Source organism: Heterodontus francisci, chromosome 27, assembly GCF_036365525.1.
Source record: "Heterodontus francisci isolate sHetFra1 chromosome 27, sHetFra1.hap1, whole genome shotgun sequence".
NCBI classification, from domain to species: Eukaryota; Metazoa; Chordata; class Chondrichthyes; order Heterodontiformes; family Heterodontidae; genus Heterodontus; species Heterodontus francisci.
The window spans coordinates 54,199,615-54,227,478 of NC_090397.1; the positions used below are offsets into that span (position 1 = coordinate 54,199,615).

Sequence of the window (27,864 nt, forward strand, 5' to 3'; positions counted from 1 at the left end):
CAAAAGGCCCCATTTGAAATGGTAATCTGTCTTTTCTCTGTACATGTGCTGTCATGTATATTTGTAGCACTTCCTGTTTTTATTTCAGATTTTAGAGCATTTGTGTTTTTCTTGTTTCTGTGGCCAGTAATATATGGTTAAAATTAGGAGGCGGTTTTTGAAAGAGAGACTTGCATTTAAATAGCGCCTTTCACAGCCACCAGGCATCCCAAAGCCCTTTACAGCCAATGAAGTATTTTTGGGTGTACTAACTGTTTGTAGTGTAGGAAATGTGGTATAGCAAACTTCCACAAACAGTAATGTGATAATGACTGGACAACCTGTTTTTGTGATGTTGATTGAGGGATAAGTATTGGCCAGGACACTGGGGATAATTCCACCTGAAAGGGCAGATGGGGCCTCAGTTTAATGCCTCATCCTAAAGATGGTACCTCTGACAGTGGAGCATTCCCTCAGTACTGCGCTGGAGTGCCAGCCTTGATTATTGTGCTCAAGTCCTGGAGTGGGACTTGAACCCACAATCTCATGATTCCGAGGCAAGAGTGCCACCAACATTTGTTCAATTTTGGATCATTTATGAATTCAAGCCTGAGTAAGATGAATTAAAAACCACATAAAGAGAGATCTTGCATTTTCTTAGCACCTGGTCAAACCCACAGAATATTTTGTAAGCAAATTCAGTAGCCAAATTGCATACAGCAAAGTCCCAGCCACTGTAAATGAGTGAATGGCCAGTTTACTTGTTTTATATGATGTTGGTTGAGCATAAATGTTGACCAGGACACCAAAAAGAACTCCACTGTTCTTCTTTGAATAGTTCCAAGGGATTTTTTACGTCCACCTGAACAGATAGAGGGGGACCTTGGCTCAAGGTCTCCTTGGAAAGATGGCACCTCCGACAGTGCAGAGCTCCCTCGGTACTGAACTGAAGTGCCAGCTTAGATTATGTGCTCACGTCTCTGGATATCAGGAAAAATGGGCAAGAGCTGTGATGCCCTCATAGTTGAATAGATTGCTGATGTATAGTCATGGCACACACGTGAATAACAGCCTTTCAGATGAGTGCTGGCTGGGATGGGTGTAACTGTACCGCAGCACAAATTGGAAGGTGATAGTCTCATTAGGTTTTCAGTGAGCACAGAGACTGTTCAGTTCAACATGAGTCACACCTGCTGAATGAATAGTTGACTAACCTTACTCTTTACATCTAAAAATACACCAGGCATGAAGCTGTTTGGTTGGTCTTATCTCCCTGGATCTCTCTTTAGAATATTATGCTAATCAGAGTGATTGCCATCAGCTGGGAATATAATATTTTACTAGCACCGTCCAATGAGTTACAGAATGCAATATACTCACAGCAAAGCAAGCCCGTCCTGGACCGGACATGAGAGAAGATAATTAATGTGAAATCAGCACTGTCAGACTCAATGACTCCTCTTAACTGCTGAACATTGGAGAGCATCACAGTGAATCCTCATTCTGTCTTTGTTCGGCATGTACACACAAGCTTTTTGCAGGAATGGCCACTGTGTCAAGGGTGATTTTCCCTTCCTCAGCAAAGGCCAGGTGTGGCTATTCTCCTGCTGCACATTCTAAGGTCTACTAACAGGGCATAGACTGGGAATTCATCCATAGCAACATAGGGAGGATATCTCCACATTTTTAAAGTTCATGTGTCCTTAGCCTATGGAGAGTCATGGTGAGAGTGTGAGCAACATCCCATCGTGATGGATGTGACACTGGAAAAGCCACATGCAGCCCCACCAGTTATAGCGAGTCTGCTGGTATTAAACATAATTTGCCCATTCTAAGGAGTGGACAGTAAAACTGTTGCACAATGTCTACAGACCTAATTATTTCCAGCATTTTCTGTTTTTTTTTAACTAATCAGCAGGTCGGGCAACATCTTTGGAGAGAGAAAGCTTTTGTTTCAGGTCAATGACCACATCAGAACACATTAATTCAAAGACATTAAAAGGGACTGGTAGCAATTTATGACCATTAGGATGACAAAGCTTCATATATATTGTCTGTAAACCACAGAAAACCTGTGTGAATTGGTTTCTTTGTTCACTGTTTTCCAATTATAAGACAAAGATTCACAAAAAAGAGAGCTCAAAACACTGTTTAAAATTAAAACCCTGTTACAATAAGACCAGGTGAAGACAGCAAAAGACCCCTAGTACCTTTCACACCTGGTTGTAGCACCAGCTGGTCACATGACTAACTGGCTGTTCCAGGGTCTTTTGAACTAGCCACAGAAAGTTTGAACTCAGAAAGACTGTTTGCTCCTGGACTGAGAAGATCTCTCCTGTCTGCTCCCATCTCTTTCTCACAAGCCTCTGAATCTACTGAAGGCACATGAACCCCAAGAGAGAAAAGTCTCCTACAGCAAACAAGGTTTAAGAAATATACTGGGCCCCAATGAAAAGCAAGATCTACCTACAATCAAGACTCTACAGTGAGCTCGAAGAACCGTAACAAAAACACTTCAGCTATTGCCTCAAACTTTTCCACTTTATTTTTCTTCTCTTTTCTGTCTCTATTTGCATGTGTATATCATGTATGCATGCTAGCATGGATGCGTTGTGTATCCATAGGTGTCAACCGAATTAGAGTTTAAGTTTAATAAATTTCAATCTTTTCTTCTTTAAACCTAAGAAAGCCTGTTTGTGCTGGTTTCTTTGCCTTATAATGGAAAGCGGTGAACAAGGATTCACCCGGGGGAGCTAAAACAGTGTTTTAAAAATTAAACCCTGCTACGGTAAGACCAGATGAAGGCTGAGAGGGACCCCTAGACACCTTTCTCACCTGTTTGTAACAGCTGTTTGTGGGATCTTAAGCTGTGAGGTAAATACTACATTTGCCTGAGTGGGTGCAATTCAGTTTTTAAAAAAGAGGAGGATACTGGGCAGGGGATAAATCCTGAATTGGTTAAAGGCAAGATGAGAAATAATATCATAGAATCGTAGAATGGTTACAGCACAGGAGGCAGCCATTTAGCCCGTTGTGTCCATGCCAGCTCTCTGCAAGAGCAACTCAGCTAATCCCACTCCCCCACCTTTTCCCTGTAGCCCTGCAAATTTTTCTTCCAGTTAATTATCCAGTTCTTTTCTGAATGCCTCCATTGAATCTGCTTCCACCACACTTTCAGGCAGTGCATTCCAGATCCTAACCACTCGCTGTGTAAAAAGTTTTTCCTCATGTCACGATTGCTTCTTTTGCCAATCACCTAAAATCGGTATCCTCTGGTTCTGGATCCTTTGGCCAATGGGACCCAACTTCTCTAACCTATCCACATAACTGAAGTTCCCCATCCCTGGACCATTCTCGTGAATCTTTCCTGCAGCTCTTTAATGCATTGACATCCTTCCGAAAGTGTGGTGCCCAGAACGGGACACAATACTCCAGTTGAGGCCAAACCAGTGTTCTGTACAGGTTTATCATAACTTCCTTGTTTTTGTACTCTATGGCCCTATTTATAAATCCTATATGCTTTATTAACCTCTTTGTCATCCGACCCTGCCTGTTTCAATGATTTGTGCAAATATAGCCCCAGTCCCTCTGCTCTTGCACCCCTTTTAGAATTGTACCATTAAATTTATATTGCCTCTCCTTATTCTTCCCCACCAAAATAAGTCACTTCACATTTTTCTGTGTTAAGTTTTATCTGTCACTTGTCCTCCCATTCCACGAGCCTGGCTATGTCCTCTTGAAGTTTATCACTATCTTCCTCACATTTCATAATACTTGCAAGTTTTGTGTCGTCTGCAAATTTTGAAATTATGTCTAGGTCATTAATATCGATCAAGAAAAGCAGGGGTCCCAACACCGACCCCTGGGGAATCCCACTATATAACTTCCTCCAGTCCGAAAAACAACCATTCACAACGACTCTCTATTTCCTGTCATTCAGCTAATTTTGTATCAATGCTGCTATTCTCCCTTTTATTCCATGGGCTCTAACTTTACTGACAAGCCTGCTATGTGGCACTTTATCAAATGCCTTTTGGAAGTCTATCAACTGCATTACCCTTATCAACCCTCTGTTACGTCATCAAAAAATTCAAGCAAGTTAGTTAAACACGATTTGCCCTTAACAAATCAGTGCTGGCTTTCCTTAATTAATCCACATTTCTCAAAGTGAAAGTTAATTTTGTTCCTGATTATAGTTTCTAAAAGCTTTCCCACCACCGAGGATAAACTGACTGGCCTGTAATTACTGGGCATGTCCTTAAACCTGTTTCTCAACAAGGGTGTAACATTTACAATGCCCCGGTCCTCTGGCACCACCCCTATATCTAAAGAGGATTGGAAGATTATGGCCAGTACCTTCACAATTTCCACCCTTACTTCCCTACATATCCTTGGATGCATCTCATCCGACCTTGGTAACTTATCAACTTTACGTACAGCCAGCCTATCTAATACCACCTCTTTATCAATTTTTAGCCCATCCAGTGTCTCAACTACCTCTTTCACCATGAGTTTGACATTTAATTTGTATTGCCTCTCCTTATTCTTCCCCACCAAAATATCATCTTCCTTGGTGAAGACAGATGCAAAGTACTCATTACCTCAGCTATGCCCTCTGCCTCCATGTGTAAATCCCCTTTTTGGTCCGTCATTGGCCCCACTCTTCCTTTTACTATTTATATACCTATAGAAGACTTTTAGATTCCTTTTTTATGTTAGCCACGAGTCTCTTTTAACACTGTCCCTTTGCTTCTCATTTGCTTTTTTCACTTCCCCTCTGAACCTTCTATATTCAGCTTGGTTCTCAAATATATTATCCAGACAAATAAAAAGGAGAGTATAAGAGATGTTAAGCTAAAGGAAGACACAGTGGATGTTTCTTATCAGGTGCTGGCAAAGATCTTGAGAGAAAGGGAGGTAGAAATAGTGCAGGCCCTAGAAATTATTTTTGAGGGTTCTATTGAGAATGGATGTATACCAGAGAACTGGATAGTAGCCAATCTATGACTTATTTTCAAAAGGGGAGACTGAACTGATCCAGGTAATTATAGACAAGCTTAACATCGGTGTGGGGAGAAGTGTAGAATCTTTAAATATCTAGAAGAAAAGAAAATAGCAGCAGCTTCAGAGAGGAAGATTGTGCTTGCCAAACCTGATGGGGCTGTGGTGTACATGAACTTTAGAAAAATCCATGACAAATTGCTGCACTAGAGACTGTCTGGAAAATTAGGGTAGAAAACTAAATTAAGAATTTAGAAGGGAGGAGACAGTGTGAGAGTTATGGGCAGTTTCTCAGTGGGAAGCAGGGCACAATGTCCCAGAGGGTTTTGTTCTGGGGCCTCTTCCGTTCACAATGAAGGCTATGGACCAGGTGCCGGAAGGTGGGATTAGATTGGGCAGCTAGTTTTTTCGGCTGGCACGGACACAATGGGCTGAATGGCCTCCTTCTGTGCCATTATTTTTCTATGGTTCTAATGAACATTACTGATTTGTGTTAAATGGATCCAAGCCAAATGGTAAAGAACAAATCAAGACACACATCCCTTTTTTGATGGTCAGTTTATTCACAGAATGCAGCATTACATGTCTCTGCCTTCACCTCCTGCAAACCCACACCTTGTGTCCCAGCAGGCTCTCTTTATATCCTCTGTCCTTAATTAAATAATGCCCTTCACGTGTTTCTTAACAATTATCCTACCATTAACAGATTCTCCTTTAAATAAAAAAAACTTTGTATTTATTTAAGTATGTTATAAAGAAATACATTTTGTTTTTTAACAATTCTTCATAGTGCAAAGTGTCCCTCTTCTAGGACCTCCAGCAGATTCTTGGAGCAAGCATTCCTTTTTTGCAAAAACAGTCTGATAATTGGAGACTTGCGTTGACCCATTTTACCTTGAGGTTTCTTTCCTGTCCAATATTTCCTTCCTGTCCAATATTTCCTTTTATACGAGCAAGGCTGAACCTTTTTCTCAGTGACAGTGTCGAATGATCGTTATCCCAGAGTACAGTTATCTACATAGCATCCAAAGGGCAAACTTGCTTCAGAATGCCCCTTGCATAGGATTTCCTTAAAAATGTCTAAGTAAATCCCATGTTTATCACTTCTCCTAGCAACAGTGTTTCTGCAACTAGAGTACGTTTAACTAAGCTTTTTTTTTTCTCTTGGCTTCACAGGCCAAGGGACAACACTTTCCATTTTTCCCCCACCAAGAAAATGATAAACCCAGCTGCATTTGAATATCCATCTGGAAGATTGGCATGATAAATGTCACTAAAATAGACTACTTCATGTCTTTCAGATCACCTAGGGCTGGACTCCATTAAAGAAATTACATTTTTATTTGCCCTCAAAACTTCAATTGTAGCATGTTTCATCATAGTACTAAGCTCCAACAATCATAACTGGCATCAGGTCTTGTCTGAGTACATAACTAGTTGAACTGTCTAATCAAGCTTCTTAACTGCTGCTGCTTCTTTGGATGCAAGATCATCTTTGTGATTTTATCAGGACACATTTAACACTTTCTAGATATGATTTTTGATTCAAGATTATTCGTGACCCATTCTGATTAATGTCCATCCCTTTATATTTAAAGGCCCATGAAGCCTGACTTCCAATCTTAAATTCCTCTTTTAACTTATCTATAACCAATTGCTTGAATTCCACAGAACCTCCCTATAGAATATCTTCAACATTCTTCATAAAGATGCCTGTGAGTTTCTCTTTGTGATACCCATTGGAACATTGCTGGATCTGCTTTAAGCTTAATACAGCCTACCTTCAGCAAGACAGACCGGAGAAATACCATATTCACACAGCATTCAATCCATAAACACATCTAATTTCCACAGCTCTCTTCATCACTCACATTAGGCAGTTTCAAAAACACTTCTGAAATTTTTCACCCTGCAAAAAAATGCAGCTTTTATATCTATAAGCCACATATCCGTGAGAATGTAGGTCAAAAGAACTAAGAACATTTTCAAGATCATTTTTCCTGCAGTGGGGCAGTCCACTCTAACATCTTTATGACTGTCTTATGTGATGCCATAAGACTGACTGAATTCTCTGAGACTTCTGCCTTGATCAATGACCTTCTCCCTGCATGTAGGGTGTTCAAATGTGCAGAAAAGGTGGAACTAATTGTAGTCCCTTCTAAGGCCAGGGGATGATCACACTGGGATTCCTCCCAAAGACTAATTGAAAAGGACTATAGCCCCCAAATACTTAAAGCAAATTCTTCACGTGGACTGCCCACGGCAGGGTAGATGTTGGTTTGCAATTTGGTTGGTCGGCTAAGATCTTATGGAGCATTTCAATCACCATGTGATTTATTTCATAGAGTCAATTACTGAAAGGACTTTCAGTTGCAGTGTTCATCACTACAATGTTCATATTTTTTCCCGTCCTTTTAAACTTGTCATTGACAATGTGGGGGTTGGGGGGGGGGGGGTGGGCGAAATTTGTCAATGTCCCATTTAGTCCCTATCCATTTTTCCATGATTTTATCTGCAATCATTCTTTTTTGTCTTTATTATGTATTACTGTAGAAAGACTGAATCTTGTTGTCATGACTATGAAATGCAAAATGAAGATGTTTGTCCTTGTCCCACACCTTTAAATCCATAGCTACTTCAAAGTCTTGTGCTATGGGAGACTGTGATGATGTCCTCTGATACTTTTTGCATACATCACATTTTTCACTAATCTCTTCAGTAAGCTTTGTTTACTCAACCACTTCCGCATCCTTTAGTAAGATTTTTAATCGTGACAAGAGGATGAGCAAATTGTCAATGTAGCTTTAAGAAAATTTGCTTTTTTTTCCTCTTAAACTCCTATCACCTGATGCTATTAACACTGCTTTAACATTCTTATTCAAGATGCTAGGTTTTGTTAAAGGGATGCAATATTGTCCTGATTTGCAATTTACCCAATCTGACTTTCCAAAAGACAGTTGCTTTATCATGTTCCATGTCCAATTTAATTGGTGCCTTTTTTCAATAGAAGGCTTGCTTAGCAGCAAGGGTATCTCACTAGATACCACATCTGTATTCATAAAGTGGCTTATTTCAGCTATTCTGCATGGAATCACCACCCTTTTCAGTGACATTAATGCGTTGTCATCCTTGAACCTGAAGCAAGTCAAACTTTCAAATTTCCTGACCTTCGATTCAATCAGTAGCAAGGATCAAAGTAAGAAACATTTCAACCAATCTGTTCCACCTACTGCAGATGTGCAACCTCTGTCCAACATGGCACAATTAAATGAAACTGTGATTAGTACACCCATTACTGGACTCGAGCTTCTTGTGACCAGTACAATTCCCTCCGGCTGATCAATATCATCTTCCGAACCTTCCATGTCATGATTTGCTTCAAAAACCCAATTGTTCCATTTCAGACAATTTACCGCATAATGATATTTCAAATTACATCTAAAACACTTAACAATTTCCTCAGCATTCCTGGGGTTCATTCATCTATTATTGTTCCTCCATTCCTGTTGTCGGCCAGATCTGTCAAAAATATCTCCATCCTCATTTCTTTTGTCTGATTCTTCTGTTGTATTGATAGCTGAACAATCTCAAAATGTCACTACCATTGAGTGCTCCATCTTCTGTGAGACCACCAAATGTCTCATTTGTGCTATAAAGACTGCTTTCCCAGGAATTTTTTTTCCCTTTTAAAAAGAATTAGGCATATGATCCAAAAGTCTGTCTCTTTGAGAATTTAACTCCCATTAAGACCAGGAGCCTAGCCATGTGCAACATTTTTGTACAATCAAACTATTTGAAAGCAAGCACAGGAAATTCTATTTCCAAATGGAATTTCTGCAATCTTTTATATGGTGTTGAATTCTGATATATTCCTCTCTGGAATAACCAGATACCTTTCTAAATTTATTCAAGTCTGACCATGCCTGGTATGCATTTAATAGATCATCATTCTTATAAATTTTATTCATAAAGCTCAATAAAAGCACCAAACCTCCTTCAATATCCAACTGCTAGGCTACTAACTTACAAAGTACTTTGCAGCTGATCTTTTTTCAGAAACAGTGCTAATGCCAATACCTCATTTTCTCTTTAGCAAGGACATAACCCATGTCCACGTACCTACTGTCTTTTCCCGTTGGTCACAAGGTTTAGATTCAGAGAACATCAGTGGGAAATCATACCCTGACACTTTACAATTAGTTTTAGCCATTCTTCTCAAAAGTAACTCAAATTACAACCTTCTGTCTTGGAAAAAAAACCTTAGTTACCAATCTTCACCTTTAGGCAATCATCCTCTACTATCACATTAAATAGATCCAAGCTAAATAGTGAAGACGGAATCAAGGGACGGATCCTTTTCTTGATGGTTAGTTTATTCACAGAATGCAGCATTATATAGCTGTACCTCTGACAAACCCACACCTTGTGTCCCAGCAGGCTCTCTTTTTATATCCCCTCTCAGTCCTTAATTAAACAATACCCTTCACCTGTATATCCTCACAACATAATTAACCTACCAGTAACAATTTGTATTTAAGACATGAGGGACTGGTGTTCAAAATTGCAGATAACACTAAAATAGGCATTGTAAATAATTCCAAGGACCAAAGGGATATAGACTAATACCCATGTGACTATTACATCATCACTAGTGGGAGGGGTTACTCTCACTGTCTCAAAGATTAACCCTTTCAGACCCTTATACTAGTGCACAGTAAGCTCCCACAAACAGAAATATGATGATTTTTGTGACGTTTATTGAAGGATAAATATGGGCTAGGATATCGAGGATAATTCCCCTTCTCTCCTTCGAAATAGTGCCATGGGGTCTTTTAGGTCCACCTGAGGGGGTAGATCGGACCTCGGTTTAAAGTCTCATCCAAAAGATAGTACCTCCAATAGAGTTGCACTCCCTGAGTACTGCACTGGAGTGTCAGTCTTCATTTTTGTGGAATTTGAACCCACAACTTTCTGCCTCCGAGGTAAGAATGCTACCAACTGAGCCACAGCTAATGCCTATATAAGTAGGATGCCCTTGGGTGGATGTTGAAGCAATAGAGAGGGTAGAGCATAGTTTCAGTAGCACACCAATACAAAGCAAAATACTGAGGATGCTGGAAATCTGAAATAAAAACAGAAACATGCTGGAAATACTCGACACTCTCTTCGCAGATGTTACCACACCTGCTGAGTATTTCTCGCATTTTGTTTTGAATTCAGTTAGCACACTGTCTGATATGAAAAAATACAAATATAATGAACGATTTAAAGAATTGGTGCTGTTTCTGTTAGAACAGAGAAAAGTCCCAGGTGATTTGATAGTGGTCTATAAAATTATGAATGGTTGTGACAGGGTAGATAGAAAAAGACTGTTTGCAGTGATTGGGTCACGGATGAGGAGACATAAATGTAAGATTAAATGTAGGAGATTTAGTACAGAGAGCAGATGGAACTTTTTCTTACAGATGAGGGTTAGTGATTGAAGCAGAGACCATATCGATATTTAAGAACAGTGTTACGACCAGGTGAGAAAGGTGTCTAGGGGTCTCTTTCAGCCTTCACCTGGTCTTATTGTAACAGGGTTTGATTTTTAAATGAGCTGTGTTTTGAGCTCCCCCTTGGTGAATCCTTGTTTACCGCTTTCCAATTATAAGGCAAAGAAATTAGCACACCAGATTTTCTTTAGGTTTAAAGAAGAAAAGTGAAATTTATTAAAACTTCAACTCTAATTCGGTTAATGCCTACAGATACACGCTGCACCCCACGCTAAGGTGCATACGCGATACATGCATGCAAATAGAGACAGAAAAGAGCAGGAGAAAAATAAAATGGAGAGGTTTGAGGCAATATCAGAAGAGGGTTTCTTGTTACTGTTTGTGTTTCCAGCTTGCTGTAGAGTCTTTGATTGTAGATAGCTCTTGCTTTTCGTTGGGGCCCAGTGTTCTTCTTGAACCTTGTTCACGTAGGAGACTTTTCTCTCTTTGAGTTTACATGTCTTCAATGGGTCTTCAGTTCCATGAGAAAGAGATGGGAGCAGACAGGAGAGAGGTGTTTTCCAGTCCAGGAGCAAACAGCCTTCTGAGTTTCAAACACTCTGTGGCTAGTTCAAAATTCAAAAAACCAACAGCCAGCCAATCATGTGACTAAACTGGTCTGCCAACTTCTGTGTATTCGACCATCTTAGTAGTTAACCTGGAATGCTTCAACGTCTGGTAATCAAAAGTCCATTGTGGATTAAACTGGAGCAGGGAATAGTCCTTTGTCCTTTTTGAAGTATTGTCTGTTGATATGCTAATGTCTCTGTCCAGCCCAAGTCTCCTATTGTTTTTTTAAAGCAAGTTCTTTCTTCACCAACAACTGTTTAAAATCATTGTTCATGTGGCGAAATTAATTTTCCTCATTCTTGGGGGGGGGTGGGGTGGGCTTGCCTAACAACAGGTTAGGCAAGTATTTGAAGGAAAGGGGAATAGAGGGATATGGAAACAGGGCAGGCACACGAGATTGGGAACTCTACACATGTGGAGGATAAACACCAACATGTAATTCATTACATTTAAAACACTTTGGAGATGTTTGAGAAAAGTGATGATGTGTTATATAATTGCAAATCATATTGTAATACTCAAGCTCAGCCTCGTCCTGGCTTCTGCTTCTCCTTGTCTTGGCTCCTTATTGGTGTTCTGTGCTTTGCCCCTTCACCTAGACTGTTGAACAGAAAATGTCAGTTTTAGCTTTTCAAAAAGAAAGAAGTGTGGTTTAATTCTCTTCGTGTGGTGCAAGAGTGGAAGTTTGAGATTAAAATAGATTATTCAGGTTGAGTGTTTAAACATGGGTTTTGCAGTAATCAATTCGAAATTTGAAGGGCTTCCAAAGTTTGCTGTTTTGCCATGAGGAAGTCACTTCTGGGTAAATAGCCTAAAAAAGAAAGTACTATCTGAATTATTGCACAGGAAGCTGTTACTGCCTTTTAAAGATTTGTTCTGTATTTAAAAAGAAAAACCTTTTCAAATGGCAAATCTCTGCTCTGAAACCCTATGACCATCCGAGATCTCTGTGTTCCTCTTGCACACCCCTGATTTTCTTTGCTCCACCATTGGTGTCCATGCTTGCTCTAAGCTCTGGAATTTCTTCCCTAAACATTTTCTCCTTTTCACTCCTGTGAAATGCCTTGGGATGTTTTACTGCATTAAAAGCAACGTATTCTCTAAGCTGTGCAGGTGTGCAGCCAGGCAAGAATCTGGTATGTACCGAGCATTGCAATAAACAGGCTGGGCACAACAAAGAAGAATTTAGAGAGAACATTGGTTAAAGGCATGCTATAAATGCATGTTGTTGCTGATGATGATGGTGGTGATGTTATCTGAGTAATATTCAGTGTCATTATCTTCATTGGTTTCAGGTCGGACATTCCAAGGAGTTTCGAATGATGGCCATGCAGCCACGGAGGATTCGGTTAAAACCATGGCTGTTGGCGCAGGTGGACAGCGGGCACTATCCTGGGCTTCAGTGGTTGGATGACCAGCGGAAACATTTTCAGATCCCATGGCGGCATGCCACCAGGCACGTCCCTACCCAGGACGACGACAATACCATTTTCAAGGTGAAGTGGTTTGCTTTGTGCCGAATGCTTTTGCTGTAAATCATTCAGCTTCCGCCAGCGTGTCCAGTTAATGGAGAGACTCGAGGCGGGGGGTGATTTTAATCTAACCCAGTGGGATCGGAAGGGACACTGGTTTTACACCCCACCTGATATTACTCCCCACTGACTTCAATGGAGACTAAAATCAGGCAGGGTATACAATCAGCATTGCACCAAATCTCATCAGTTTCCCTGACCGGAGGGTATGGTTAAAAGTGCCCTTGAGAAGGAGTTAGTGAGCTGCCTTCTTGAATTGCAGCAGATCCATGTGATGTAGGTACACCCACTGTGCTGTTCGGGAGGGAGTTCCAGTATTTTGACTCAGCGATATCTTTGATACAGGTCATGAAGTCTTTGCAAGTAACCACAAGGACAGTACAAAAGATGAGGTCACAGAGGTAAGAAGAACTGGTTTCATTTTTAGTTCGGACAGACCTCTGTGATGTCATCTTTAATCACTGCCCCACCCCGAGCTTTTCTCCAATTCCCATTGGTATCTGAATCTCCTCCCACTATGCTCAGCTAGTGAAATACCTTGGGGATGGTTTGCTACCTTAATGGTATTATATATATGCCTAAAGAAAGAAATAAAGAAATTGTATTTCATGACCTCAGGATGTCCCAAAGCGCTTTACAGCCTAGGGTGGGTTTGAAGTGTTATCATGTTGTAATGTAGGAAATGTGGTAGCCAAATTGCACAAAGCAAGATCCCACAACAGTAATGTGATAACGAGCAGATCATTAGTTTTTTTTTCAAGTGATGTTGGTTGCAGGATACATATTGACCAGGACAACATGGATAACTCTCCTGCTCTTCCTCAGAATAGTGCTGTGGGCTGTATTACATCTTCCTGACAGGGTAGACAGGACGTTTAACGTCTCATCTGAAAGATGGCATCTGTGACAGTGCAGCACCTCCTCAATACTGCACTGGAGTATCAGCATAAATTGTGTGCTAAAGTCTTTGGAGTCAGACTTGAACCCACAACCTTCTGACTCAAAGCAACAGCTTGCATTTATATAGTGCCTGTAATGTGGGACAGTATCCTAAGTTGCTGCATGGAAGTGTATGTCAGACAGAAATGGATACTGAGCTAAAGATTGAGATATTAAGAGTGGTGACTAAAAGCTTGGTCAGAGAGAGAGAGAGAGGTTTTGTAGAGAAGCTCTGAGGCAAGCGTGTTAGCACAGAGCCGAAGCTGATGGGCAAGTTGTATTTGTTTTGTGTTTACTGAGTGATCGTGTTCTTTCCATATACTTAGGCTTGGGCGGTGGAGACGGGCAAATATCACCAGGGGGTTGATGGGCCAGACCCTGCAAAATGGAAAGCAAATCTCCGCTGTGCCCTCAACAAGAGCAGGGAGTTCAAACTGATTTACGATGGCACCAAGGAGACCCCCATGCAGCCGTACAAGATCTACCAAGTGTGTGACCTTCAGTCCAACGGGGGAAACATCACTCCAGGTGGGAGCTGCAGGAAATCCCGGAGTCCCACTCAGGCCCTCCCTCCCTTTTTGTTTTATTCCGCCCTTAAACTTAAGACAAAAGTAAAACTTATCTGCCCCATACATTGACCTTTTCATCCCACTCCCCAACATTAGTGTAAAGGCTTATGACGGGTGATAGGATAACCGTAACTGCACAATGCTTATTGGTACTAGCCAAGCAACCTAGAGATTGTAAATTCCAAATCTCACCACGGAGAGCAGTGATGGTGAATTCAGTAAATGCTGTTAGCTTTGGGCAACAACCAGAGAACAATGATCACAGAAGCTGCTGGGTTGTTGTGGAAACAGAACTGGTTCCTTAACCTGCCATTAACAACAAGTCCAGCCTTCGTGTGACTCATGTTCGACACTTTGAGTCATCGGGGCAACTAGGCAATAAATTTCTGCCTCATCAGTGTCTCCCACATCTTTGAAAGAGCTATCCAATTAGTACCACTCCCCTGCTCTTTCCCCATAGCCTTGCAAATGCATCCTTTTCAAGTATATATCCAGTTCCCTTTTGAAAAGTTACTATTGGAATCTGTTTTCACCACCCTTTCAGGCAGTGCATTCCAGATCATAACAGGTCTCCTGTAGAAACCTGCATCATCTCCCTAGTTCAGCGCTTGTATTGATTTTATGGGGTAAGTGTTGCAGCACTCGCCTGATAGGCAAAGGTGGAGTGGAAAGGAAAGGCAAACTGCAAAAGCTAGAAATACACAGCAGGGGAAAGAGAAAAGACCGGCTAACCATTTTGAATCTGATCCTTCGTCAGAATTCAAATTCCTTCCAGGGATATGACTGAATCCAACACTCTTTTGATTATTATCTTATGTGTCTTTCTCTTTCCCTCAGAGACCATTGACCATGAACAGGATGATGAGGAGGAGGTAAGTGCATCAATGATTTTAAAGGCCCAGCACAGGCATGAAGAGCCGAATGGGTTGCCTTCTGTGTTGTGAGGTTCAGTAATTTGCACGCCTGCCCAACAAAAACTGGCATTCCATTCTGTTGAGTCTAGTCCTGCAGCTTGGAACATTGAATTTCTGTACACTCGGCCTCTGGGATTAAAATCCCTTCTCACCTCTGTATGATCCCTGCTATGGGGCTGAAAATAAACCCTTTACAGAAACTGCCTCAAAATCTGGGCTTAAAGGGGTATATTGTGAAGACTGTGTTCCAAAACATGCCTAGTATCCCCTTAAGTTTAGAGGGTCAAGAGATGTTTGAAATTAAAGGATCACATAGGGTAGATACAGAGAAACTATCTCCTCTGGTAATGGAGGCCAGAACAATGGGGAATAACCTTAAAATTAGAGCTAGGCCATTTGGGGGTGAAATCAGGAAAAACCTCTCCACACAAAGGGTAGTGGACATCTGGAACGCTCTCCTCTATAAGACTATGGATGCTGGGAGTCAATTGGAGCTTTCAAGATGGAGATTGATAAGGTTATTGTTGAATAAGGGTATCGAGGGATATGGAGCAAAGGCAGGAAAATGGGGTTGAGGTACGGATCAGCCATGATCTAATAGAATGGTGGAACAGGCTTGAGGGGCAGAATGATCTCTTCCTGTTCCTGTGAGGCCGGGGTAATTTTTCCTCTTCCCAACCCAAGGACACTGAGGCCACTTGTCATGACCCCACTAGTATCCCACCTGACATCACTCTCGCACATCAGCAATAGAAGCTGGGACCTTGCTGTTGAGTATGGCTCAGATTGCCTGGGGCTGCACTTGCTCAATGAGCCAGCGCTGCTGCTAATTCTTACCTGGTGCAACTAGCAAAGTTTTTTTTTATATTAAAAGTAACGTTTCTCAGTGTTTTTAAGCTCAACTCCATGACCTATTTGTTTCTCTTTCTTTGCAGCAACAGCTCCAGGTTTTGTTCCCATCAATGACCTTGGAAGGTGAGAATGGGCTTCACCATTTGTTTCTGTTTTTTAGCAGGAGAATCAGGGAAGTGAATTACTTGGTGTGGATTGAGGTGGAGAGAGATTAATGCTGGATAATGGACTTAACTGATTTAGGGTGATTTGTGTCGGTAACAAGCACTCCCAAGTCACTTAAAGTATAGGTTAAAGTTCCCTCCACAATGTCCCATCAAGCACTAAGGCCTGTGCTTGACCCAGTGTTCTACTGAAGCCTTGATCTTGCTTTTAAGAAGAGTATTTTCAATTTTTTATTTTTCCTCTCTCTGTTTGATTTGTGCCAGATGGTGCCAGCCTACCGCCATACCCGACACAGACCTGGCCAAAACAGGAAGGTACAGTGCCTGATTCCTGCATGAATGGAGAACTTGCTAACCCGACACTCCCACAAGGGGACCTTTCCCTTGCAAGCCTTGATCACAGTGAACTTTCTCAGGCTAACCTTGCTCATGGAGGCCTCGTTCAACCAAATGTCCCTCCCATCACTCAAGGAACTCTCAATCCACTCCCGGCGCAACAAGTGGACCAGTTCCCATCGCTGACCACGTCTGAAATGTTTATCAACTCTCTGCCATGTAAGTTACTGTTTCTTCTCATTAGTTTCCCCTCGCAATTTAGGGAGGATGAGCGATTCACAAAGATTTCCTTCTGCACGATGTGAGGGCATTACCACTTTGCATTAAAGACGCGTTACTTCATAATCGAACATTAGAACTTTAAAACATTTAGGGATAGAAAATTGACTTGGATGGTAGCGCTAAATGGATGTTATTGCATTGGCTTCCTGTTATATACCCCCACTTGACATTCAGTTCTATTGAAGACAGTGGATCTAAATATCCAGCAGGGAATTGAACCAGTGGTTGACACAATCCCACCCGTTGAGGGAGACGGGAATAGAAGTTTAGGCTGGTAGGATGGGAGGAGCATAAACACTGGCATAGACCAATTGGGTCAAATGGCCTGCTTCTGTACTGTAAATTCTATGTAATTCTATGATTAAGAGCGTGATGAATTTCTATTCCTTAAGCTGTCAAGAAATGCAGAGTTTATTTGTATCACAGCTGAGCTTCATTCTGCCCTTACTGAACATCTGTTCAAATAACTTGCCAGGAGGAGTGAAAGCCCTGGGCTTTTTAACCTCTGCACTAGCTCAAAGACAGGACATGGTGCCTTTCACCATCTGAATGTCCCAAAATGCTGCAGTGAAATACTTTTCAAATGTAGTCACTGTTGTAATGTAGGAAATTCAGCAGCCAATTTGCACACAGCAAGCTCCCACATATAGCAATGTGATAAATGAACAGATAATCTGTTTTTCTGAATGATGATAGTAGAGGGATAAATATTGGCCAGGACACCGAGAAGAACCTTGCTCTTCTTTGAAATAGTGCCTTGGGATCTTTTAACATCACGTCTGAAAGACAGCACCTCCAACAGTGCAGCACTCCCTCAGTACTGTACTGGGAATCTCAGCCTGGATTATGTGCTCATCTCTGCAGTGGGACTTGAATCCACTTCTGACTCAGAGGCAAGATTGCTACCCACAGAGTCATGGCTGACACTGCATAAAAGTTTGGTTGCTGTCACTCCTGCAGCATAAGCCTCACCAGCCCCACCTCTGTCATTTCTTTCTTCATAGTATTTACAGCACAGAAACAGGCCATTTGGCTCAACTGGCCAATGCCAGTGTTTATGCTTCACACAGTCCTCCTCTGACCCCTCTTTATCAAACGCCATCAGGCATAACCTTCTATACCTCTCTCCCTCGTGTTTATCTAGCCTCTGCTTAAATGCATCAATGCTATTCCCATTGACTACTCCATGTGGTAGCACGTTCCATATTCTCACCATTCTGGGTAAAGACGTTTCTCCTGAATTCCCTATTGGCATTATTAGTGACTATCTTATATTAGTCTGCTCTCTTCTCAAAGTGGAAACATCTCTACATATACCTGATTAAATCCTTTCATAATCTTAAAAACCTCTATCAGGTCACCCCTCAGCCTTCTCTTTTATAAAGTCATTTACGGCAGAGCAGGAGGCCATTCAGCCCATCGGGTCTATGCTGGCTCTCTGTGAAGCAATCCAGTGAGTCCCGTTCCCCGACTCAATCCCCATAGCCCTGCAAGTTTATTTCCTTCAAGTGCGCATCCAAGTTCCTTTTGAAGTCATCGTCCCCATTTCCACCACCCTCATCGGGAACGAGTTCCAGGTCATTACCACCCACTGCATAAAAAAGTTGTTCCTCATAGTTCCCCCTGCATTTCTTGCACATAACCTTCAATCTGTGTCCCCTGGTCCTCGTACCATCAGTTAATGAGAACAGTTTTTCCTTGTCTAACTTATTTAAGTCTTTCATAATCATGTACACCTCTTATCAAATTTCCCCTCAATCTCCTTTGCTCCAGAGAGAACCATCCTAGCTTTTCCAATCTCACCTTGTAACTAAAATCCTCCATCCCTGGAACTATTCTGGTAAATCTCCTCTGCAGTCTCTCAAGGACCCTTGCATCCTTCCTAAAGTGTGATGACCAGAACTGGACACAATACCCTAATTGGGGCCTAACCAGAGTTTTGTAAAGGTTCAGCATAACTTCCCTGCCTTTGTACTCAATGCCTCTTTATGAAGCCCAAGATCCCACATGCTTTACAAACCACTCTCAATATGTCCTGCCGCCTTCAAAGATCTATGCAAATACACCCCAGGTCCCTCTGTTCTTGCACACTCTTTAGAACTGCACCATTAAGTCTATATTGCCTCACCCTACCCCTTCTGCCAAAATGTATCACCTCACACTTGTCTGTATTAAATTCCATCTGCCACTTGTCTGTCCATTCTACTAGCCTATATGTGACCTGTTCCAGGCAAGTCGTATCATCCTAGGTTTGCCTCACCTCCAAGTTTGATATCGTGGCAAATTTTGAAATTCTACTCTGTATTCCAAGATCCAAGTCATTTATATATAGCGAAAAATAGAGAAAGGAGCCCCAGCCTGTTCAGTTTTCCAGATAGATATAACCTCTCAGTTCTGGTAACATTCCAGTAAATCTTTTTTGCACCTTCTCCAGTGCCTCTATATTCCTTTATAATGTGGATACCAGAACTGTTCACAGTACTGCAAGTGTGGTCTAACCAAGGTTCTGTCTCTTCCTCTGGGGCAGTGACTGACCTGGACGTGAAGTTCCAATACCGGGGCAAACAGATGGGATCGTTGATCACCGTCAGCAACCCTCATGGCTGCCGCCTGTACTATGGGGATCTCGGCCCCATCCCAGACCAAGTGGAGCTCTTTGGACCCATCACCCTGGAGCAGGTCCGTTTCCCCAGCACGGACCAGGTGTCTCATGAGAAGCAGCGATTTTACACCAATCACTTGCTGGATGTCATGGACCGGGGTCTGATCCTGGAGATCCATGGGCAGGATATTTATGCCATCCGCCTTTGCCAGTGTAAAGTATACTGGTCTGGGCCCTGTGCTATTGGAGCTCCAGGACCCAACCCCCTTGAGAGGGAGAAGAAGATCAAGCTCTTCAGTTTGGAGAACTTCCTCAGTGGTGAGTTGGCCATTTAAAAAAAAAAATTTTTGTGTCTGAATAAAGGTAAGGGATGTGGAACCGGGAATGGAATATTCCCATTTTGGGCTCTCAGTATCTGCATCAAGTACTCCAACCTCAGGTATAATGTGATTATTTACAACATAAAGGTCACTGACCTTCATCCCAACAACTTGCCTTAGCCCCAATCTCAGAAGAATGTTCCCAAATGCATCAGTGTATACAGCACCTTTCACAACATCGGGATGTTCCAAAGCATTTAGCAGCTATTAAAGTACTTATTTTGAAGTGTAGTCACTGTAATGTAGGATAAACTGCAACCAATTTGTGCACAGCAATGTGATAATGACCAGACAATATTTTTTAGTTATGGTGGTTGAGGGATAAATATTGGCCAGGTAACTGAGGAGAGCTCCCCTTCTCTATTTTAAATGGTGCTATGGGATCTTTTACTTCCACCTGAACGGGGAGACAGGGGAGTCATCTGAAAGACAGCAACAACAACTTTCATTTATGTAGCACCTTTAACATAGTAAACGGTTCCAAGGCACTTCACAGGAGCGATTAGCACACAAAATGTGACACGGAGCCAGATAAGCAGATATTAGGGAAAATGACCAAAAGCTTGGTCAAAGAGTAGGTTTTAAGGAGCATCTTGAAGGAGGAGAGAGAGGTTGAGAGGTTTAGGGAGAGAATTCCGGAGCTTGGGGCCAAGACAGCTGAAGGTGTGGCCACCAGTGGTGGAGCGAAGAAAATTGGAGATGCACAGGAGACCGGAACTGGTGGAGTACAGAGATCTCAGACGGTTATAGGGCTGGAGGAAGTTAGAGATGGGGAGTGGCAATGCCATGGAGGAATTTGAAAACGAGGATGAGAGTTTTAAAACTGAGGCACTCCCTCAGTACTGCAATAGGAGTGCCTGCCTAGATTTTGTGCTCAAGTCTCTGGATTAGGACATGAACCCATGACCTTCTGATTCAAAGTGGAGTGCTACCACTGAGCCATGGCTGGAAAGCATCGGCACAGGTCCCAGAACAGCAGTATTGTAAACAGTGCAACTACACCTACAACACAGCCCAAGGGCCACTTTCCCCAAGTAACTTCACAATATCATTCTGCAGCAACAAACAGGGGGATGCTCCAATCGAGAGTCTCCATGTGCCAACAAATATCATGTTTAAGAAATATGGAAGAAATTTTGGGTTACAGGAAACCTTACCTTTTCAATATTGACAAGTTCCCAGAGAGTCCCTGCAATTACTGGTAAATCCCTGGGGTCCCTTGCAAATATTGGTACACTCCCGGGGATTCCTTGTAAATATTGACTCAATCCCAGGAATCCTGCCATTGTACTGAAACGATTCTTATCAAACTCATAAATGACATCCTATGTGACTGTGACAAAGGTAAACTTTCCCTCCTTGTCCTCTCGACCTGTCTGCAGCCTTTGACACAGTTGATCACACTATCCTTCTCCAATCTCTCTCCACTGTCATCTAGTTGGATGGGACTATAGGCCTGCTACCAACCTTGACCCGACGACGTGTCGGGTCCGGGTCGGGTTGGGGCCGGCTTTCGGGCTTGGATTGGGTCGGGTTGGGACATCATCGCGCATGCACTGCAGCTCGGTGGAACTTCCCAGTCGGAAGGTAAGTAAAGGGATGGTCTGGTCTGGTCGGGCTCGGGTCAGGCCGAGTAGTGGCAGATTCAGGTCGGGCTCGGGGCAAAATTGGAGGGACTCTGGCCGGGTTGGGTCCACAGTGGTTTGGTCTGGTTCGGGTCGGGTTCCTTTTCCCGACCTAAAGCAGGCCTCTAGGTGGGACTGCACTCACCTGGTTCCATTCTTACTCTGGCTACACCTAGACAGATATCATTTGCAAAGGCTTCTCTTCCCACCCCTGCACCATTACCGTTGAGAATCCCCCAGGATCTAGCCTTGGCCCCTTCTATTTAGAGATAAAACAGGTTTAAAGCAAGTACAGAGGTGGGGAAAGTTAGTGTTCACAGGACAACACCAAGCTCTACCTCACCACCACCTCTCGATTTCGCCACTGTTGCTAAATTATGAGACTGCTTGTTCGACATCCAGTACTGGATGAGCAGAAATATCCTCCGATAAAATATTGGGAAAACTGAAGCCATTGGGTCCAATTTAACTCTACGCATGTGGATGAGTGTGAATTAGTTAAAATCTCATCCATTGTCTTCGGTCCCCACTACAAACTCCATTCCCTAGCTACCGACTTCATCCTTCTCTCTGGCAACTGTCGAAGGCTGAACTAGAATGTTCGCAACCTTGATGTCATATTTGAACCTGAGATGAGCTATCAATCACACCCTCTAACCTCACTTGAATCCCCCCCCACCACCTCAACTCATCTGCTGTTGATACCCTCATTCAAGCCTTTCTTACCTCTAGACTTGATCTATTTCAACGCACCCCTGGCTGGCCTCCCACATTCTTCCCTCTGTAAACTTGAGTTCATCCAAAGTTCTGCTGCCTGTGTCCTAACTCACAAGTCCCATTCACCCATCACCCCTGTGCTTGCTGACCTACACCAACACCCGGTGAAATAATGCCTCGATTTTACAATTCTCATTCTTGTTTTCAAATCCCTATATGGCCTTGCACTTCCAGACCCACAACCCTCCGAGATATCTGCACTCCTCTAATTCTGGTTTCTTCAGCATCCCCGATTTTAATTCCTCCACCATTTGTGGCTATGCCTTCAGCTGCCTGGGCCCTAACTTCTGGAATTCCCTCCATAAACTTCTCCAACTCTCTACCTCTCTTTTTCCTTTATTAAGATGCTCCTTAAAACTTACCTCTTTGACTAAGCTTTGGCCATCAGTGGCTCGTTGTCAAAATTTGCATTATTACGCTCCTGTGAAGCGCCTTGGGACGTTTTCCTATGTTAAGACACTATATAAATACAAGTTGTTGTTCTTCCTCCTCCTCTTCTCCCCCAGCAAATATTGTCACTCTCCTAGGATCTCCTGCAAATGACACATGATGATAAGCTTAGTCAAAGAGGTAGGTTTTACAGAGCATCGTAAGGAGGAAAGAGAGGTTTTGAGAGGGAATTCCAGCGCTTAAGGCTCAAACAGCTGAAGGCACAGCCACTAAATGTTGAACAATTAAAATCAGAGATGCATATGAGGACAGTTTGTAGTGTACATTAATGACTTAGACATGAATATAGGAGGTATGATCAGTAAGTTTGCAGATGACACGAAATTTGGTGGTGTCGTAAATAGTGAGGAGGAAAGCCTTAGATTACAGGACGATATAGATGGGCTGGTAAAATGGGCGGAGCAGTGGCAAATGGAATTTAATCCTGAGAAGTGTGAGGTGATGCATTTTGGGAGGACTAACCAGGCAAGGGAATATACAATGGATGGTAGGACCCTAGGAACTACAGAAGGTCAGAGGGACCTTGGTGTACTTGTCCATAGATCACTGAAAGCAGCAGCACAGGTAGACAAGGTGGTTAGGAAGGCATACGGGATACTTGCCTTTATTAGCCGAGGCATAGAATGTAAGAGCTGGGAGGTTATGATGGAGCTGTATTTTTCTTTTTTTTTTCTTTGGCCTCCTTATCTCGAGAGACAATGGGTAAGCGCCTGGAGGTGGTCAGTGGTGTGTGGAGCAGCGCCTGGAGTGGCTATAAAGGCCAATTCTAGAGTGACAGTCTCTTCCACAGGTGCTGCAGAAAAATTTGTTTGTCGGGGCTGTTACACAGTTGGCTCGCCCCTTGCGCTTCTGTCTTTTTTCCTGCCAACTGCTAAGTCTCTTCGACTTGCCACACTTTAGCCCTGCCTTTATGGCTGCTCGCCAGCTCTGGCGAACGCTGGCAACTGACTCCCACGACTTGTGATCAATGTCACAGGACTTCATGTCGCGTTTGCAGACGTCTTTAAAGCGGAGACATGGACGGCCGGTGGGTCCGATACCAGTGGCGAGCTCGCTGTACAATGTGTCTTTGGGGATCCTTCCATCTTCCATGGCCAAGCCATGATGGAGCTGTATAAAGTGCTAGTTAGACCACAGCTGGAGTACTGTGTACAGTTCTGGTCACCACACTATAGGAAGGATGTGATTGCACTGGAGAGGGTGCAGAGGAGATTCACCAGGATGTTGTCTGGGCTGGAGCATTTCAGCTATGAAGAGAGACTGAAAAGGCTGGGGTTGTTTTCCGTAGAGCAGAGAAGGCTGAGGGGGGGGGGGGTGGGGGGGACATGATTGCGGTATACAAAATTACGAGGGGCATTGATAACTTAGATAGGAAGAAACTTTGTTTTCCTTAACCAGGGGGCATAGATTCAAGGTAAGGGGCAGGAGGTTTAGAGGGGATTTGAGGAAAAATGTTTTCACTCAGAGGATGGTTGGAATCTGGAACACACTGCCTGAAGAGGTGGTAGAGGCAGGAACCCTCACAACATTTAAGAAGTATTTAGATGAGCACTTGAAACGCCATAGCATACAAGGCTATGGGCCAAGTGCTGGAAAATGGGATTTGAATAGTTAGGTGCTTGATGGCCGGCACAGACACGATGGGCCTATTTCTGTGCTGTATAACTCTATGACTATAATTCTATGACAGAATTGGAGGAGTGCAGTGATCTCAGGAAGTTGTAGGCTAGAGGAGGTTATATAGATAGCCATAGAGGAATTTAAAAACAAGGATGAGAATTTAAAAGACAAGAAAAGTTTTAAAAAGTATATATTTTTTTCTCATTTCAATGTCTACAGAATTGATAATGTACCAGAAGGGACAGACAAGTGTTGCCCCACTCTACGAGATCCAGCTGTGCTTTGGTGAAGAATGGCCAGATGGTAAACCCAAGGAAAAGAAGCTGATCATGGTGCAGGTAACAGGATGGGATGGGGCAGGGTGGGTGGCCAGCGACTCTGGGCTGGGGACTCTGAATTGTATTGGAGCTTGCTGACATCTCTGAGCTCATATACAAAGAATGGTCACTTGGATGGGGTATTGGGAGGTTACTGCCACCATTGAACGGACACCCTCCCTTGAGAGGATCCCACTGTCTGGTCGCTCTCCCCTGGGGGGATCCCACTGTATGAACACCCTTCCTGGGGAGGATCCTGATGCCTGGGTTCTCACCCCATGAGGGGACCCATTGTCTGCAATCTCTCCCCAAAAAAAGATCCTCATGCCAAAACAGATCCCTCTTTATAAAGATGTGTGTAATGGTGAGACAGCCACTTTGGGAGACCCCAGTGTGAGATTCCTACTGTAAAGGAGGTCCCAATGCAGAATCTCCCTTCTGGTGGTGAATTCCCTCTTTAATGTGAGTTGCAATTTGGTGATTTGACACCTTTATCTTTTCCTTTCCTCTGGGGTGCGGCATGTGGTTCAGGTGATTCCAGTTGTGGCACGGATGATGTTTGAGATGTTTTCGGGGGAGCTGTCGTTCGACAGTGGGAGTATCCGTCTGCAGATATCGAACCCGGACCTTAAGGACAACGTGGTGTTTCAGTTTAAAGAACTCCATCGATTACTTCAGTCCCAACAGGGCCAGGGACAATGGCCGATGCAGCCTGCCAACCTACAGTGAAGTTACAAAGCTTACAGCAAGAGAAAATAAACCTCCCACAACGCTGCTGTGTTTGTTGGGCTATGGCTCTAAATCAGCTGCTGATGTCTTTCGATGGGAAGACAGAGAGTTCCAGCCCCATCAGACAGTAAGGCAAACCCTAGAGCTTTATGCTCCTAATGCTGGAACTCAGGGAGTGGACAGTGTGGAGTGCACAGGACGAATGAGCTCCTCTTATTTCCTTGGCATGGATCAGTGCATTTGCCTTTTTATTGTTACCTTCTCTTTAAAGAATTAAGGGCTGTTTCATCCTGCTTCTATCAGATTGCAATATAATGGAAGGCGTACAACTGCTCGGAGACAACTTATCTTTAACCCTAATTTTAATAAAAAAGCACCTGTCTCTGGTTTTAAGGCCCAGGATCGTGTGCCGAGAGATGACTGGCTCCTTTTCATTGAGGTCATATCCCACCATGTGTATATAATGCAATCTTTTAAACTTTGAGGACCATGAGGGGAATATATTTCACATCACAAGACATTGACTGAATTCTCCTGAGGGGGCCCTGCATGACACTCATTGTGTAACCAACAGTGGTTGCTACTGTTATGGTCATTGGTTTGGATTTGAGAACCCCCAGAGCTGCTAACAGCAGAATCGAGAAACATCCATTTCTATCTGTGTTCCTCCACTGACCCCCTACGCTCTACACATGTTGATTGGAACGCTTCTGCAATATAAATCTCTTGTTTTTTTTAAAAAGTGTTTTTGTACTCTTCCTTCTGGATTAGTCTGTTGATAAATTTTGAACTTCAGGATTATTTATGTCCCCAAGGTGAATGTATGTGGAACTGGGTTTGTGGGGGCTGGAGAGTATAGCCCACCAGGAGGTACTACAGGCTGACCCTTGACCTGCACCTCAATGGAGCAGGAACTGAGGCAATAGGTACTGTCAGGCTCTCAGAAGTTACAGATTCTGTCCTTCCAATCATGGGATGTGTCTGGAGAGAGCACTTTGTGTTGATTAACACTGGGGTATAGTACTGGTGAGTACGGGTCTGTCACTATCTAACATGGGTACAGTATTGATGGTATAGGTTTGTCACTGTATAACAGGTTCAATCCAAGCAGGTACAGTTCTATCACAGTATAACACTGAGGTAGTTACTGGTGGTTCCAGGTCCCTTGTCCCTGTTCCATTCTAATAAATCTCTTCTGCACCTTCTCCAAAGTTTGACATCCATCATAAAGTTTGGTGCCCAGAATTGAACACTTCAGCTGAGCCTTAACCAGTAATTTACATAGTTTTAGTATAATTTCCTTGCTTTTCTACTCTGTGCATCTATTTATAAATCCCAGGATTCTGTATGCCTTTTAAAAAGCTTTATCAACTAGTCCTGCCATTTTCAAAGATTTGTGTGTATACCCTTAGGTACTTGTGATTTTAAGGTTTAGTCTGTACCCGAACTATCTCATCCTTGAAGGCCTCCCATTCTGTATTCCACAGGTTCCTCAACTATTTTCTGTTGTAATTATAATGGCTATTTACTCAGATCTGTATTGCTTTAGGGAAATTCTTAACTTCCTTTTTTAAGTGACTGTGGAATGAAACATCTGGGGTTTTTTTTCTTTTTGGAGGCTACACTAAAAAGCTTTTCTTCGGGGGAAAACACAATTTTTCATGTTGCTTTGGCTTGTGCTGCTCTCCCAGTCAGAAAATTCTGGGATAAATATTGCAATTCAGGGTGAGACACTGCAGAAAGACTGTTACACAGTGTAACCTGTTCTATCCTAGTTACACTCATTCTGTAGGGTGAGACACTATGGAGACACCACTACAGGGTGCGACCCATTCTGCCCCAGTTAGTCTCATTCTACAGACTGTTATAGTGTGACCCATTCTACCCTAGTGCTCTTCTGCAGGGTTAGACACTGTGCAGACTGTTACACAGTGCGACCCAGTCTGTACAAGTTGTTCTCATTCTGTGCAGAGACTGTTACACAATGTGACCTGTTCTGAGGTACTGTTGCTCTGCAGGGTGAGGTGCTATGTGGAAAGACTGTTACACTTAAATCCCAGACCCTCAATTTGCAGGGTTGAGCACTGTACACTGCTACCACTTCCACTGTTATGTGGTTGATCCATTACTGTCCAATATTATAGTAGTGTGAAACATGTGAGGACAATTTTAATCAAACCCTCCCACCAGCATACTAAAGTGATCGGATCAGTCAACTTATTCTCTATTGGCTTCAACGGAAAGTAAAGTCGGGCGAGGTATATATTGGGGGAAGCCCTTGTTATCCAAGCCCAGCTAGGTTTACAGTCCGTGCCTGACCCAGGGCTGCTTCATACGATTGGGGTTTTTTGGGGTGGGTGGGATGTCACGGAAGATTATCATCCTGCAAATTCAATGATGATGCATAATAATTGTTGTCTGAATTTGATAAAATATCTAACTAGCTGGGGAGCAGGGCCTCAATATTGCCTTGGGCAATGAAATAGAATTGGAGCCACAGCAACAAGCACCTCTTGTATTTCAGGTTTGATCAGTGACTAAAATAAAGTTTTTGACAATAATCTGACAGACAAGGAATCACTAATGGCAGTTTAGCTCCTAACCAGCCCCCGTAACCCTTTATAATCTATTCATACACATTAACCTACAAAACTGTGCAATATTAACACATGCCACAGACTGTACATAATTA

General features: G+C 42.9%; 1 protein-coding gene across 1 annotated transcript in view; it reads left to right on the forward strand.

Annotated features, from left to right (window-relative positions):
- LOC137384827 (interferon regulatory factor 6-like) overlaps positions 1-27,494 on the forward strand; it is a 43,388-nt gene extending 15,894 nt beyond the window's left edge. Inside the window, exons 2-9 of the mRNA XM_068059375.1 lie at positions 12,380-12,580; positions 13,882-14,083; positions 14,962-14,996; positions 15,974-16,013; positions 16,319-16,609; positions 19,200-19,592; positions 24,346-24,464; positions 24,975-27,494. Of these exons, the coding sequence (XP_067915476.1) occupies positions 12,404-12,580; positions 13,882-14,083; positions 14,962-14,996; positions 15,974-16,013; positions 16,319-16,609; positions 19,200-19,592; positions 24,346-24,464; positions 24,975-25,172 (1,455 nt within the window). The 5' untranslated portion in view covers positions 12,380-12,403 and the 3' untranslated portion in view covers positions 25,173-27,494. The remainder of the gene's footprint in view (positions 1-12,379; positions 12,581-13,881; positions 14,084-14,961; positions 14,997-15,973; positions 16,014-16,318; positions 16,610-19,199; positions 19,593-24,345; positions 24,465-24,974) is intronic.
- The last annotated feature ends 370 nt before the right edge of the window (positions 27,495-27,864 follow it).